Source organism: Vanessa tameamea, chromosome 18, assembly GCF_037043105.1.
Source record: "Vanessa tameamea isolate UH-Manoa-2023 chromosome 18, ilVanTame1 primary haplotype, whole genome shotgun sequence".
In the NCBI taxonomy this organism is placed as follows: domain Eukaryota; kingdom Metazoa; phylum Arthropoda; class Insecta; order Lepidoptera; family Nymphalidae; genus Vanessa; species Vanessa tameamea.
Window position 1 is genome coordinate 11,278,903 of NC_087326.1, and position 17,536 is coordinate 11,296,438.

The 17,536-nt window shown below is 33.2% G+C and overlaps 1 protein-coding gene across 6 annotated transcripts in view; it reads right to left on the minus strand.

Annotated features, from left to right (window-relative positions):
- Positions 1 to 17,536, minus strand: part of LOC113396961 (protein prickle-like) — a 310,421-nt gene that overhangs the window by 9,198 nt on the left and 283,687 nt on the right. For 5 of the 6 annotated variants that reach the window (XM_064217629.1, XM_026635059.2, XM_064217628.1 and 2 more), the window contains one exon: positions 2,564 to 2,767. The exons of the other annotated variant lie outside the window; for it this stretch is intronic. In XM_064217629.1, coding sequence (XP_064073699.1) covers positions 2,564 to 2,767 — 204 coding nt within the window. The remainder of the gene's footprint in view (positions 1 to 2,563; positions 2,768 to 17,536) is intronic. 6 annotated transcript variants of the gene reach the window in all.

A 17,536-nucleotide genomic window follows, 5' to 3' on the forward strand; every position in this document is an offset into this window, starting at 1 on the left:
ACTGTTTAGGAGGGCTGGTTAATTTTTCCTCACAAGTAATTAGGCTTACTCTTTCGAATCGGAATACAATGCGAAAGTATTGATTTTTGGCGGTACATTAAAAGGTGAGTTGTGGGTGAGTCGGTACCCACACAGGCGGGCGTGCACAAAGCCTTCCGGTTTTGCCATTTCCTATCCGGAATCGGAAATAGGAAGTTTATAACGGCATTAGACAAAACTCGCATTTAGACCAATTTTAATTCAGTTGGTGTCCCATATATATAACATGACTTAGACATGAACCGAAGATTGTTCAAACATTGTGCACAGCACTGGACTGATTTTATTTGTTGCCAGAATCAAAAACGACTTTATAATTGAATCGGAATCGGATTGTACGAAATAAGTAATCATTATTAAGTAAATATATTTTTTTAAATTTAATCTTAAAACTTAATTTTAACAAATAAATTAATGATTAATGAATTTATAATGAAGTAAAATATTTATTTGTAATTTAAATTCTACTTTAATCCGGTTAGGAATGTAGATTCTACGAGAAATACCGACATAAAACTCTAGGTGAAATTAAATAACATATATATATAGTTATATATGTATAATAATAATAGTACCTATGACTCGATGCATTCAAAGATGGGGTTGTAAGTCACACTTAGTTTCCACAAGTTACATTTTCAACTTTACATATTAAAAGGTTTTATATAAACGTACCAATATCACTCCAGGAGATTATAATTTCGTGATTTAATTTTGTTAAATGACTTCCTTGCACGTACTTGTTTGCATATATTTAATAATTGTTAAGTTAAAATAATTTTCCTTCCGGGAAACTTATCGCTCGTTAAAAGTGTTAAAAACCGTAACATTTGATACAAGATATAACGTAATTACGTGCTATCATTTAAACGGCAATTTGAGTTTTGTTTTGTACCTTGAATACAATAAAGGACTTCATTAAGTAAAAAAATATATTTCTGTATTTTATTTTTAATACAAGATTTTAATTTAGTTTTCGTCAGTTTTATACATTTAGGTACCTATATACATTTTCATTGATGTAAACATTGTACCTAAAAAACTGAAGAGTCTATATATTTATTAAGCTAATCTCAAAAACTTTTAATCCGAAATACCTTTTAGCCAGTCTATTGAAGTAGGTTATATTTTTAACTATATAAATTCAAATAATTTGTTAAATAAACATTAATATAACTTCAAACAAAACAGTTACGACATTAAAGTAATTTCAAAAGTCCAGATAAGTAAAGTTAATTTAGATTACTATTAAATATATATTTTATTATTCATGATTTACTTGGCCAAATAAAAAATGTAGTCATAAAGCAATTTTTATTTTAAATATTATAATTACGAAATCAAAATTTTAATTACTTTTTACAGCTAAGCTTACGAAAAGCGTGTTTCTGATAAGAAAGTGTAAATTTAACAAAATTAAAAGAAAAATTAAACTCACACCGATAAGGTAAAAACAAGTTAAACATTTAAATTATAAAAGTTTGAAAATTTCATTAAAAAAATACCTAGCAATTTTATAACAGCTACCTCCAAATTAGGTACCATCAATTACGGCGCTGCCAAATTTATGTCTAGAAAGGCTTTTTAAAAGGGGGTTAACCCCTTTCGGCCTAAATCCTTATCGTTTCCGGTGGGGGGCTGTTTCCTCCCCGTGGCCACTTACCAAGACCCTTTTGAGACCAATTTGATAAGCCAGTTTGATTTATTGGCTCGCAACTGTTGGGGTTAACGAACTGTTCCATGGTATTTTGTTTAAAAACGTACACGCAAGCAAAAAATCACTAATGACAATATAAGCCAAGCAAAATTAAGCCAATATGTTACTAAGATGTATTATTTTATATTTTCCCCCATAACTAAAATCGCATTGTATACAACGAAGTTAAATATCATTTAAAAATTAAATTACAGATGACAAGTTGAAATTAGAATTATTTAATAAAAAGTCATAAAAAAATAATCACAATGATAAAATTATTAAAGTTGAATAACAATCGAATAGTATCCAATGCTTAGTGTTTAATATTTGTAAGCGCTGCACTGTAGCGATTAGCGCTTAACAAGATCGAGTGATAGGATAGCGTCCTTCATGTCAAGAATGTTATCAAGGAGCGTATGCATTGTATTGTATTCTAAAGGGTGCAATTGTCGATCGTCCGATATCCGGCAGCGGAACTGCGATATCATCACGGAACCCTCGTTGTGGGGGTCCGTTGGATAGCATTGTACGATTGGCTAGTTTGTATCGGTATAAAATATATTGTAACAGACATTATAGTTTACTTATAAATTACATTCAAACATAACAGATGCCTTTGAACTAATAATACTATAGCCAGTGTATCTATGTATATATGTATGTAAGGAATGGTTAATGTTTCTTACAGCGCTCATGACTATGGGCAGTTATGACCTCTTACCATCAGTTTGTCCATTTGTCCGTACGCTTATCAATGTCATTAGAAAAACGATTACAGTAAATATGAAGAAAAAAAAGTATAAGTAATTTCAAAATCAAGCTCACCTCATCACAAGCAGAACACCGCGGCTTCAACGTCTCGGCATGATGCCTTCCACAATACAGGCGACCATCTTTCCAGAAGTAGACGAGATCTACGAGAAGTTCTTGGCAGGTGCTACAGGCGAAGCATGCTGGATGCCACCTCGCGGACGGGCCGGCTCTCGCCGCGGACACACACATGTCTCCCGTGGACATGGTCTCTTCACACTGTTGAAAAAAAAAAACGATGTTAATACGTTTTTATAATATACGTGCATATAATGTTGTCGATTTCGTTAGTATAGTGACGAGATATAAGGAATAAATCGGGATCCTTATCCCGAGATTCTGAGCATCAAGTCCCAGTCGGGCCATTATCAGTAACAGCCTGGATTCTGGAAGTTGATAGTGTGCCCCGTGCCTCGGATATCAGGTAACGCTGGATATGTAAAGTCGAATAGCAGTACAGCCTTTGGTCCTGTGCCTGACTCTTTCCGGTCGTATAGGATTCGCGTTCCATCGGATTATAAGCGCAAGGGAATGGAGTGCACATGTATTTGTGCACATTTGTGCTCTAGAACATCTCCAGTAAAGTTGGCTCGTCTCGATATCATTATAATGCAAAGTAAAGACGAGAATCTGGAAGGTTTTTGTATCGATAAATATAAATTGAATAAAAGATTTATTGTAAAATATATACATAATATCGAATCGTACTGCTAACTCCCTAACGCCGCCCTGCTTATCAGAAATCGCTGAGGAAACCTGACTCTAGATATGTACCTACTATGATACCCTGGACAGACATCACACTAGGTAGAGTCAAACACGGTATAAAGTATATAATATGATATATATTGATATGATAATGATTTCATTTTTATTTTATATCCGATCAAAAATATTATACATTGAAATTGAAGTTCTAAACGTAATATCTTTTATTATCTTGATAAATGTAAATATTTAATATTTATAATACATTAAAGTGAAGACGTATATATAATATTTAATCTAAACGATATTTGTAGGTAGGTATAATAGAGCGCAGTCGAGCACTTATTAGAGCGTTGCACTATCAGGATAAGATCGTAAACAATGACCGGCCTCGCTCCTAATCCGGGGACCAGCGGCCACATCGGCAGCACAACCTTTGCATTGGCATTTTTATATAATCTCTATACATAGCCGCAATCGCAAGTTAAGTTCGCCAGCCTAAAGCCTTCGAGACTTTTAGTGCTTTGTGTAAAATATTAAAAAGTATATTTTAAAAAGAATCTTTTATTTCATTTCCTCTCTTAAACAAGTAGCATTTGGATAACAGGATATATAATAAAACAAAGTGCCGCCGCCTCGTCTGTCTGTCTGGCGCGTTAGTCTCAAAAACCATCGAACGGTTTTACGTACGTTTTTCACAATTGAATGAAGTGATTCATGAGCAAGGTTTAGGTGTGTTGATCGTATATTATTCATATAAGCAGGAAAAATGTGTGTAATATTCTGCTCAATCAGTTTTATGTATTAGTTTTATATTCAGTAGCAACATCGACCCACAAACGCATAAGGAAGCTTAGCCAAAGCTTAAACAAATAATTTATAAAATCGGCTATTTATGTAATTGTAAACGAGGTATATTCGCATAGCCCAGCCACTGTTGTATCTCGAAGTAATTTTGACTCTAAAACAATCGTTTTTATATATAGCTTTAAATATTCAGTTAGTTTATTTTATTTACAATTTTATTGTATTCTGATAGGATTGACGTTGCATTGCTGTTGACGTAACGCCATACAATACAATAAATAAATGTGATGGTGACGTCCTTTAGAGTGCTATCGGCCACAGCGAACACTCTACACAGACAACACTCGTAGTTAATTGCGCTGTGGTGGCGAGTGTGCGCGGTTGCAGGTGCACTCTTTTCTAGTGGTTCTACGGCCATAAGAACAAGATTGCGTTCTTTGATGCTAGGTTATAGCACAAAAAACTCATCTCTAACTGGTATTAACAATCCAAAAAAAATAACAGTTCGTATAATTCGGTTATTTGGTAATGTTCTAGCCTTGGCGACTTATTTATATTTGATTCTTCTATTTACTACTTTTCATGTATTGAAAGGAAAATAGTCGTCATACGGCTCGCAGTGGTGAAATTGTATGGGATGATACAAGACCATTGCTTCTGATCATTTAGAAATACCAAACGTCTCGTACTAGTTCTTGCTTCTGATATAATTGAAACGCAAAACTAGTTTTATATAGAATTCTCGCATTATTTACTAGTCGATGTACCTCGACAATGTCGTCTTGAACGTTGGATGCGAAGATACTGTTATCCCCAGGAAAACTTTATTACCCATTTTTTTTTAAATTAAAATCTATTAATTAAATCGACTAATCAAATGCTCTTTCTCTAAGAAGGTATTTATTTAAGAAAGCGATTATTTCTTCAGCTCATTTCGTGTGTTTACGAGTAACGTATGGAAAAAAATTTTTAGTCTTAGATTCCTGATGGTAAGTGCGTCCGCCCATAAATAGTGGACGTGTAAGTAGTATTTATCATTCGTGGTACCGTCAATGCGCCGCCAATTATGCAATATATTATGTAACGTCACTTGTTCCTGTAGTCAGCCGAGTTACCCTTCAAACAGGAAGACAGCGTAGTGATCTCAAGTAGTTTTGTTACAGTTTTTGTTATATGCAAAGAATTCTGACGATTAACAATCGGTATTAAAATACATCGGTAAATTTGCAGTAAAATCGGTAAAATTCTTTTAAAGCAATGACGGCAAAAAGTTTCGATAAATATTATCGACAAATACGATAGATAAGCCGAACTGAGAATTAGGGAACTATTTGTCGACCCACCTCTTGTCGACGAGCACGTAGCGGATCGTTTTTTTATAATAACAATTTGCGAGGCCGACACGTAGCTTCGGGGAAGAGGTATTGTGTGCTATTCCGTGTTCGTGATGTGGGCTACGATTCAAGCCATGGTTATTAGTTTCAGTTTAAATGTTCCATGCAATTTTATTTCTAGATTCGTTCTGTTACAAAATGGACAAAATTGTTGGTTTTTACTCAAATGCGATGGACAATTTATTTCATAATATAAAAACTACTGTTTAAAAAAATGTACCAATTGATATATTTTCTGATCGTATTACAGCAGGCGCCTCAAAGGACTGTAGCTTAAGAGCCAGACTGAGACCTTCAATTAGTCCTAAGAACTAAGTAAGACCCAGCTAATTCACTATAACCACATATTTTATAGAGATGACATCAAGCGTGTCTAGTCCGCAATTGCTGTCCCAAGTGCTCTTATGCGGACTGGTATTCATTTGTAGGTTTTCTACCACAATGAATGCGCGTTTTTATGTGTGTATCTGTGATAATGGATTAATGACTTCAGAATATTGTGCGATTTTTTTTAAATGAATTAGTAGACTATCAATATCGAACTCTCTTTTTTGAGTAGAAACTTGAAACAGAAGCTAGCTAAAATATAATAGTGAATAACATTGTAATAAATAAAACCTTTATCGATTTTTTGGACGTATGATTTAAATTCCTAAAATATTTTTTAACATTAAAAGCAACCTTCCTTTTCAAAAAATATTGGATGGATTCCAAATAATGTTGTACGATTGTTCGATTATGTTACTTAACATATATTAATATATATTTGTAAGTTATATTTGTATATGTTAGGAGATTAATTATTTTGAAATAATATAATAATTATGTAAGTATACTTGGAAACGTCTATTGCTAACGTCGATATATGAGACAATGTATTTTTAAGAGGTATAGTCTATGTATGCATTTAAGGTTTCATACCCAAAAAATGGTGGTGTTACTACCCTATTATAAAGCCTAAAAAGTCTGCCCATTTCTGACAGTCTATCACAAGATTGTATCTTTAGAACTGTAGTAACTATATAGTTGAATTTTAAACATTGAGTATAAGAGTATATTACGTTAGTGCCTTTTGTTGATTGGGCCTTTTTAATTTTGGGAAAAGTTATTTTTTCAAGAAATACCCACAAGACAAAGATTGGAAGTTTCCAGGGCTTACAATCTCATAGATTGGAAAGTATCTAAAGGGCGTTGGTTTTCCATCTAATCTCTCCCCTCATGCCATATTGTGGTCTCATTGAATTATTAAAGTCACTTGGTCACTATATTATCTGTGCAGTTAGTTGTTTTCCTTTGAGAATTTTTTCACGGCGGAATCGGTTAGATATACATTTTGAATTGTAACAACAAACAAATTGACAGCTCAAGGGCTCTCTGTCCCTGAGAAAAAATACAGCAGGGTCGTGAATATTCGATGAATTCTCTGAATTCATTTGTAATCAGTTAATTATGAAATAATGGAAATTGCTGTATCGACCACACTGTTACGTAGTTAAGTTTTGATTGGCTCCAACATCGACTTATGGTTTTCATTATAAATAATTCATAAAAACTTGTCTTCGTATTGTATTGTACCTAGTTCAATGTTTTGATTTTTTCTTTTTTTCTTAGTAATCTAAATTTCAAAACGGTAATTTTACGAATTAAATATTAAATTTCCTTGTAAAACGGCGATTCAGAAGTGCTAGTGCTCATTTAAATAAATTCAAGTATGCTAACTATGAGTTTGGTTAAATGCCCAAAGGCCTGACTAGTTAATTTTATATTTCGAAGCAATTAGTGAACATAAAGTAAGTGCTCTGTCTTCGCCAACGGCATCCATGAATAATATAGATTAAAATGACATTTTCAACACGAAGACAGAATGTGGCACTGACACTGACTGCAATAATTACGACATAAATATACATATGTACTTGGCGATAGGGCTTTGCGCAAGCCCGACTGGCAGGTACCACCCACTCATAAGATATTCCACCAAACAGCAGTACTCAGTATGGTTGTGTTCTAGTTTGAAGGATAAGTGAGCCAGTGCACAGGCACAAGGGACATAACATAGTTCCCAAGGTCGGTGGCGCATTGGCGATGTTAGATATGATTAATATTTCTTACAGTCCCATTGTCTATGGGCGGTGGTGACTATTTGTCATCTGATGGCCCATTTGCTCGTAAACAAATATATATGTATACACGTATCAATATAGCGTATCAGCATTTCATGAGTAAGATATGAAGATTATTATTACAAACTGACCTGGTCTAAAAATGCTAGTTCAGTTACTTGTGGAAGATCTTGATTCCTAATTGATAAGTGTAATGCTTATATTTTGTATTAAGAGTTTGGAGTTTTATGTTTACTAGCTTTGAATACTTCCTATGGCCGTGTTTAACCGATCCCTAATAAGGCATAAATCTCAAAGCGATTCCGGGAAATGGAGTCGTCAAACCATCATGATATCCGATAGGAAACCGTGAATCTTATTAATATTGCTAAACGGTGTGTTTGCGATTCTCAGCACGGTTACTATGGATTTATTCAAGCCAGTACTTCCACATTGCTCGTCTGGCCGCGCAGACTCAGGTGACTCACAGTTCCTACCTCCATGGAACAAGTCACAGCCGCCAGCGACGTAAAATCATTTTACTAAAACATCCACCTCATGACGTTCTATTAAAGGTCGCAGTTAACTGGTAGTTTATTCAGTCATAAGAAGGTAATGGAATAAATTAGATTTACAAAACTACAGTATGTCCTACTGGAAGTTCATTATTTAATCTGTACTCATATCAACTATAGATTTTTATATATATATTATGTTAAATTAAATTAAAGAAATAGAAAGGAAATTAAAGGCTACTTCAAATCATAATATAATGTTATAATAAAATAGTATAAAAAATGTTGTTTGGAATTAATATTTATAGTTTGTTATAATATAATTATCTTTTTCTCATGTTTTTCAAATTTTATTATCTTACTCCAAACTAGTCAAGAGTAAGATTAGTATTTCACACAGGCTGAGTTAGCCTGTGAGTGAGGCTACACAATCTATCAAATCACTTAATATCAAAAGATTCATATACTCTTAAAAACCGACACAAAATATGTTTAGCATTGTGAATGATATCTAGTTGATTATTATTTATGTTTTCATTGTGTTCGTTTGCCTTTCTGTTCCGTAAAACTCCATCGTTTGTGTTTAACGCCAGACAACACGCGAGTTCGTACGTTATTGTTGAAGGTAGACCTATAGATTTTAATCAGACATCTCAGGTTTATTCTTTAGCGTTGCTTTTCAATTTATCGTCATTATATTTTTATTCTCCCGAGTCTTTATTTGAGTTCAGTATAGAACGTGAAGTATATTTATAGTAAATGTATCTCTTGTAAAATATATAGGTATTCTTTACAGCCAGTAAGTATGTACATATATATAGGTATATATTTTATAGACTAGGTAGAGCAATTGGTCTACCTGATGATAAGTTAAATTTATACCATTCTTTACATAGCCGATGTGCCACTACACTTGGGAAGTGAGATTTATGTGCCTTGTGCCTGTAGTTACTGACTTAATCGCGCTTTAACGGGATGCGACAATATCAAGTATTGCTGTTTAGTGGTATATCTCATAAGTGGGTTGTAGCACCACCAAGTAAAAGATTAGTTATAAACATAAATAAAAACTCAGGGGCGTAAGATGTACCTAGAACACCACCAGATTGCATAAACGCAATAAGATACAATACAATTTATATATTTTTAATTTTGCATATGACATTATGAGTAACATAACATATTTTTGTGAATAGGATTATTATATTATTTCTTCGATATACCATTGTCTTTTTTTATTTGAAACAACATACTCTTAGGGCAATTATATTTAACCCAATGAGACTAATTTGTCTGATGGTCAAATGTTGCTTCCCCGTTTTTTAAAAACTTTGAAAGATATCGAAAGGACTTCAAACCGTGCAATGAATAATTAATAACTGCATGAGTAAGAAGAGTTTTGAGAAACTTTCGTCATTCGAGACTAGACTCAGAGTTCGGTTCACCATGATTGAGATTCACTGAATTCGTGCACTTATCAATTTTAGTCATCCCGAGCTACACCGGCCAGGAGCTGACTAACACAGGTTGTTTGACTTTCACTAGCATTGTGAAGTACGTGACGACCGCGCCGGGATCAGCTGAGCGGAAACGGACGTGACGTCACGGGGGATGTTATCGTAGGTTGCTGGACTATTTCGATTCATACGACGCTGGTGTTTTAATCATCGACGTAGGTTTAATGAGAGGCTTTTTTATGATTGTCCGGTCGTTACTTCGTTTATGAAGGATGTGTATGAGTGGCGAGCGAATAGAGGTTAAGTTCTTGATGGATGCGTAATGCCAGAGTATGCTTAATATTTAACAAGGTTAAATTTAAGATAAAAATAAAAAAGTACCAATTCGGAATTTAGATTCTAGTGTCAAGAGGATCAATCATCATACTCTCAAGAGTCGTCTGCCCAAGTGCATGTAGTTTGATGCGACTGTGGTCCCCTGTATAGTCAATTCCAACCGAAGTTTAGAAATAAAGATAACTTTGATGTATGTGTTACATACAATTTGCAACGGTTCTTGATTAATATATTTGTTATACAAAATTATATTCCAAAGTTCCGATAGCAGCTTCGTCGACATTCTAAGCCAATTTTTCGCAAATCCATAATGAATATCATTGGTTATTCAAGCTCTCGACGATGATATAGCGTCAATTCGGTGTCAAATGCATTAGCAGCCTGTAAATTTCCCACTGCTAGGCTAAAGACCTCCTCTCCCTTTGAGGAGAAGGTTTGGAGCATATTCCACCACGCTGCTCCAATGCGGGTTGGCGGAATACACATGTGGCAGAATTTCGTTGAAATTAGACACATGCAGGTTTCCTCACGATGTTTTCCTTCACCGCCGAGCACGAGATGAATTATAAACACAAATTAAGCACATGATAATTCAGTGGTGCCTGCCTGGGTTTGCACCCGAAATCATCGGTTAAGATGCACGCGTTCTAACCACTGGGCCATCTCGGCTCCTTCAAATGGTTGTCATTTAAATATACTTTGAGTATGTAGATATATATATAGTATATTTTCATTTGTAATAATGTATATAAGGCACAAGTTATGCTGTGTTTCAAGTCTTGCACTATTATATTAATTATGCTACAAATTATTTAAAATAAATGTAATACATAGACATTTTCTGTTCCGTATATTTAATGAACCCCCGTTCCTTTTACCATATAAGTACTTATATTGACTTGCTTTTCTGTTGTGATCAGAAGTTTCTAATATACTTTTTAGGTCCTATTCGTTTTATTTATTCTTGCCAATTCGTACAGACGATGACTTTACTTTTCTGGCAACAAATTGCCAGAAGAGTTAAAACAAATACAACTGTATAATTATTTAAAACGTTTAACGGTATTTAAAATGAAATAACAATTATAGACCACACTTGAGACATGAGAAATCACCTATAAGAATCGATGGTAAAAAACCCATCACGAGTGAAATTGGATTGTCGGCGTTAATCTGTCGAAAACTGCGGCAAGTCAAACACTGATAGCTACGGGCCCGCCCCTCAGAATGACTCCAACTTGAAAAGGGCCGACGTAACTACCGCTGACGTTAAATTAGTAGACATTGCAAATTGTGCCTTAAATTATGAAGGATTTGGTTATGATTTTTATAAAGGTAACAAAAACACTTAGAGTGACGATGGCGGCGATCAACAAACAGATCGGTGTTGTAATGACAGGGTACGATTTATATGATTCGTTGTTAATTTTAGCGCAAATATTGAAGTTCCTCAATAGTAGGACCACCTACGCGGTGCTAGTAAGAATGAGAATTTAATTGATGTGTCTTGAGAAGATCTATTTAGCAGCGCTTTGAACGGAGTATAACTTTTTCGTTTGCGTGATATCTACGTTACTGAGTTAAAGATCTCAACCGATACAATTTTAACTTTAAATACAAGTTTCGATTTCCTTTTTTATTTCGATTATTTATTTTACACATCAGATCTGTTATTATGAGAGTAAATTCATCAGTAATGTTTACGAGAGATATAATGCATTAAAAACAGGCATGGCGCGTCCGTATACAGATATCTTAGCACTAGGTTAGATCTTAGCTGGATATGGTCGTGTTTCATCTGTTAAATAGAATATTTTTATGGCAGTATTTTTACTGATAGTTATTCGAGGCATACAGAAAAAAAATACATGTAATGGCTAAATGTTTTACAAAAGAAAATTTATGGGTTAAAACAACGAAGAAACCGAATCCCTAATCTTACAAATATGAATTTCTACTATCTATATTTAAATATGATTTTATAAGAACTCATGGTCCATGCGACGTAAATGTTCCCACACCAGTACAAAACGTACCTCACGCTGTCGCCTCTACTTGTATTATTTTTTACATCATACTAAGATACCTGCTGCGCTCCGGAATTTGAACCATCGAGTTATCCAATAAAGATGGATCGGTTTATCCTCCATCGCTCCAACGATACCGTGCACTGTCACCAGTCGTGGCACAAAAGGGGTAATGGATGGGTATGTATGTGTTACGATGGTTGGAATGCCGTCACAGTGACGATCAGGTGAGATGAGGCGGATCGGAGCGTGATCACGTATCTCTTATTTTAGGGAAGCGTTAGCGAAACGACAATTGAAGATTGATAAACGATTGACAAATATGGGAACACAGCCTGCCAGGCTTCTATTATATTCAAAGGTTGACTTTGAGTTGTATTTCTGAATACTTATGATTGTAAAACGCAATAAGGGAAGTGCTATTTGTTTAACGGAATTTCTTTTTGAAGATTGTTTTTGCTTGGTCGTTTATTTATATAAAATGTTATAATCCTTTTGAGGTTATAGTATACTTGTACATTAAAATAATTGTATTCGGAATGTATATTTATTGAGAAGAGCTGGCAAGAGACTCAGTAGTAACTATTTTTCTATAAAAATCTACGTATTCTCCAAGATCATTACCATCTCTATGGTCTTACAAGTATATCTTTATTTCTCAAACAGACTGTAAATTATTTGTTTTTATGAACTGATATGTGTCTGTCTATACAATTAATTAGATATTTAAAACTACATTTTCTAACATGCCACGGTTTTTTTTTAATGTTTTTTTTTAATGCAGGCAACAATAACCTTTTTATAAAATGTTACAGAATAAGTTTGTAGTAGTAATGTAATATGTATAATTTTATTTCTGAACGTATTTGAATGTTTCCGAACATTTTGTTTAAATACAGTAACACTGTCATGAACATTTAACTGACTAATTAAGAATGTTTGGACGTTCTAATTAGATGAATAATTTAATTTTTCCTTTGATGATTATAATAATTACATATTCTATATTTTTTTGTCGTTTCTAGTTATAAATTTATTATTTTAATTGCTAAAAGTTTATCAACATTCAATTATTATAATTTAAATTAGATTTTTGCTCGAGACTGGTCAAGTTTACTCGGTAAATGTGCCCTTTACTGTGATATGCATCTATTATATGTTAATTTTGTAATTCTACTATAACATACGTATATAATTGACCCACAGCGTTGAGCTGTATTTCCTGTCGTCACTATGCTTACAACTATCGGTTAAATATATATAAAGTAATCATTAATTTATATAGTAATAATATCTTAGTGTGCAGCGATAAATTGATATAAATATATTTATTAAGACTTCATGATATATATCGACTTTGAACGCTTTGTATAATAGACGCTGAATTTTATAATCTAGATACAATGGTCACAGCAACGGTAAATTTTTACAATCAGATTTCCCAAACAGAAATTCTCATATTTTTATACAAAGAATATATTATTATAAATTTTAGATTCGTGCGAGATTTAATCAATTGTACTTGAAAATTAATCTTTTTATATTTACCTTTTTTGTTTATTATTGTTAAATGTAAAGGAGATTTAAAAATGTATAAATTATTAATAGTTTAATGGTCTGAAAAGTTGACAATGGTAATCTCCATTATTAGGAATAAATAATTTAACAAAAAACGCACAAGATTCAGTTTCTCTATCGTCTCTTTCTGGGATTCGATACAAAGATTAACTATTAAGCACTTTTATTATACATACATTTTGATAGTTTTTAATTTATTTAGTTAACGAATATCTATGACGCCCTATATTGTATGTTTTAATTTATATCAATTTCAATTCAGGAGTTACCACACTCCTTCCTTTCAATGTGAAGTTTCTCTGGCGCAAAGTAATTTCATCTCTGTCGAATTTTGTAATAGTCAACATTTCTACATGTGTGTTGAAATAAAATTAGTTCCATTTTTATTATTATTTATTTTATTTTATTCACCAGAATTCAATGTCATTCAATATCAAAATTAGTCACAGTGGACTAAATGTGACCATATAAAATTGAAATGTATGTGTTGTACGATCTCTCATAAAAAGTTGGAAATATCAGTTGATTTTGTAGTTGTACATAAACATAGGCTGTTACCAATAAGCTAGACTCTCTCTCTCTTGTTTGGAATACTTACTTGATAAAATGACTATCAGGATTATTTGATTGATACACTAATCATGTTTGTCGCCCTTGATTCGTCTGTTCCCAATACGAATGTTTACATTCTGATGTCAATGATCGAGTATTTTTGTCTCAGCAAACATTCGGATTGGAGTCGTCCCGCTGAACATGGGAAGTGTTTGGCGGGACGAGACATTATAATTATTTTTATTTCAATCGACTTCAGATCTGAGTGAATCAGACTAATGTATCTGTATTTTTGTTTAAGAAATGAATATGTAGTATTGTATTTATACATAACATACAATTAATAAATTAACTACACTATCGATGAGGACTATCTGATTTTCCACGCAAATAAGAATTGAATATCTTATTGAAAAATATTTATGTTAATTGCGTTTATATAAATCTATACCAACTCGTAAAATATACGATGCCAATGGAAATAAAAGGGAGAGTCTAAAAAATCAAAGCCGGGGGTCGCGTGTGAACCGAGCGCCATGAAATCGTGGCTCAACACTTTAAAAAAAACATTTGACCACTCGCTGCTGTGTTTATATCTTACGAGACGTAAACGACATATCGTTAATGTTAAATACGAAACAATCGTGGTAAGATAATTAAATTAAACATTTACACCCCAACATACTGTTCATTTTAACTTCTAATCAAAAGAAAATCAATGCTTGTTTTCGTTCGTTCGTTCGAAGTTTATACGATTAACTTGACAATTTTAATGCATTTGTTACTTTGGTAAAGTATCGGTTGATTGCTTAAATTTTTCTGGAGACATTGTAGCGCGTTGTATTAACTATTTATATCTTTTGAAGCATTTATAAATTATGATAGCTTTTAAAGGCACTACACGATATCGACAAGATGTACAATACAACAAAAATGTTTACTAAAATATTATGAAATTATGTTACAAAATTAAACTTAGAAATAAGTAATGATCGATGTTATGTTATATACTTTTATATTTATATTAGATTTTATATCATAAAGGATCAAAAGAACAAACGACTTAGAGTTCGTACGAATTAAGTAGGTATTATAACGTCTCTTCCATTTCATTTTATATAAAAATTTAAAATAAATAACTATTTTATATAGAGACAAATATTCGACGTCACTTTTTTCGTCACAGTTTTAACAAAAAAGAGTTACAGTCTACGCCTCTAAATGGATTGCCTTCGCGTCGGATCAGACAACTCTATACAGTATACTCTGTATCTAATTTTTTTTTATCTCTTTCTTTTTTCAAACAATGGTCGGTAAACGATAATTAAAAGTGTAGACTCTATCGCCTTTCGATCTGTCTTTTTATTTCAAACCTTTATACGGTATTGTAGCTTTTATTGCTATGAACATTAGTTTCAAAATTCGATGAAAAAATAGGATGGCCCTTTTTTGTGATCTAATCCAATTGGATCCCGCGGAGCTCACTAATTGATTGGTTTTCTGTTGATTTATTTTCATCATTACGTAAACAAAACATCGATTTTAAATATTATAGTCGATTTTCGGACGAGAGATGAATATAGAGTTTTATTATGATAATCGCAGCTCATTCGAATCGTTCGTTTTCGTGATTGCTTAAAGATAATCTTCAATGTAATAACGCAAGGTCATAACTTTAGGGCCTCGATTAAAATTCTTTGAAGTTTTTGCAAAGCATCGGATTCGGGTTTAAATAATAATCTCTCGGTAAGGAACTGGTCTCGTAGCTGCAATTTATACAGCTTGAACGAGTTTCAAATAAATATTAGTAACTGTAAAAGTATTAAACGAAAAATTTACAAAAATACCGAATGGTTTCGCAGGAGAATTCTTTAAATTTCGAAGCAATAAATTCGTTGCAAATCATTCTTATCTTAAAGAGTTAGACCTGTCTTAACAGGCTGTGGGCGTGGTCAAACATCAGAATATATATTAAAAACACCCTTTTTATTAAGCGCCGGCTAAAACGTACTCCGTGTCACGGAATTTTTATTTGTTAGAAGATTTATATCCTGTCGAGAATGTTCGGCATTTGTATCGACCTTGATTTTTTACAAAAAGTTAATTGATTTCGTATATGTAACAGAAGATTATTATCTGACCTTGACTTAAAAAAGGGATTTTTAAAACTTATTGGTATCAATTCGAAAGGGATCAAGGTACGATGATGGGTTGAAACAATCAGAGAGACAAGATAAGCAGCTAAAAAAAGCTTTCTTCCATCAGATCTAAGTTAATCATTATCTCCGTAACGAGGTTTAATTTCGACGAAATTCGACAATACAGACAGTTGTCAGTCGCCTTCGCAATCTCTGGTGTTGACGTGGTCATAGTTTCCTCGTATTGGATCAGAGATTCTTCAAAAATACAATGAGTAAATTTGAAGGTTTTACGAAAAATCGTAACATAACTATTGAGACTAGACAAATTTGTTTTAATTTATTTATTTTAATGTTAAGCATTGATAAGTGAAAGACGTAGGCGCGTCGCACTGAAACATATATTTCCAAATACCGAGGCCGTGGGAGCATCAGTAAGAACTCCGTTAGCCTTATCGAAGCTGATAACTTTGTTTGCAATATGTCTTATGGTTTTCCTTTTGTTTCTACAACTATCGTCATGTCAGCACACAACAATGGCATCGTGTTGACGCACGAGGTTTCGTTTTCCATTTATACGTATAAAAAAAAAACTGAAAATTACGATGTTTTTACCATATTTGTTTGTTACGTCATTGCTATCTCTCTGTACATATAAAGTGGAAATTTGAAGTTTCATTGTAAGTCGACCTGGTGACAGACCGAGTTAAAATGACGTATGTTTTCGTTTTATATTATACTTTGTTTTGGTTGTATTTCGCTAGCACATTACCTAGCTTCATTAAGAAATCGGCTATTTTTGAAACATGAAATAAAAATGATAGCAGAATTAATAAAGTAATAATTCAAATGATACCACATATTTCCATTCAGTTGGCCAAAAAACTTACAATGGATCTAGTCATTCATGTCCAACAATGGGTAACCATAGTAACAGAGCCAGTTCCAAGCGTCTGTGCGCCCGCGCCGCCGACGCACTGTAATCTCCTAAACTTCGCATTCCTCACATAAACCGTGGTGTGAAAAAATATTTTTAACACCGTTTATTGTATACGGGTTCCGTAGGTTTTACACGCATTTAACGTACTCGGTTACTATTAACAGGAGTTTTGTTGGTCTTTGACAAAATACAGGTACATGAGAAAGTTTTGAATTGCATTTTAAAATATGTTTCACATTAAGCCAGTAACTTCAAGTGACAATTAGAATGCAATACAAAATAAAGAATAAATCTGTGTTCATTCATTGTAATACGCGTTTATATTCCAAACTAAATATGAATAAATAAAACAATCCACAGATAGTTAAATTATTGCTTAGGAGACAATATCTTATTAATCTATCCCAAAATCTCGAAATTTTATAAACTTTTGG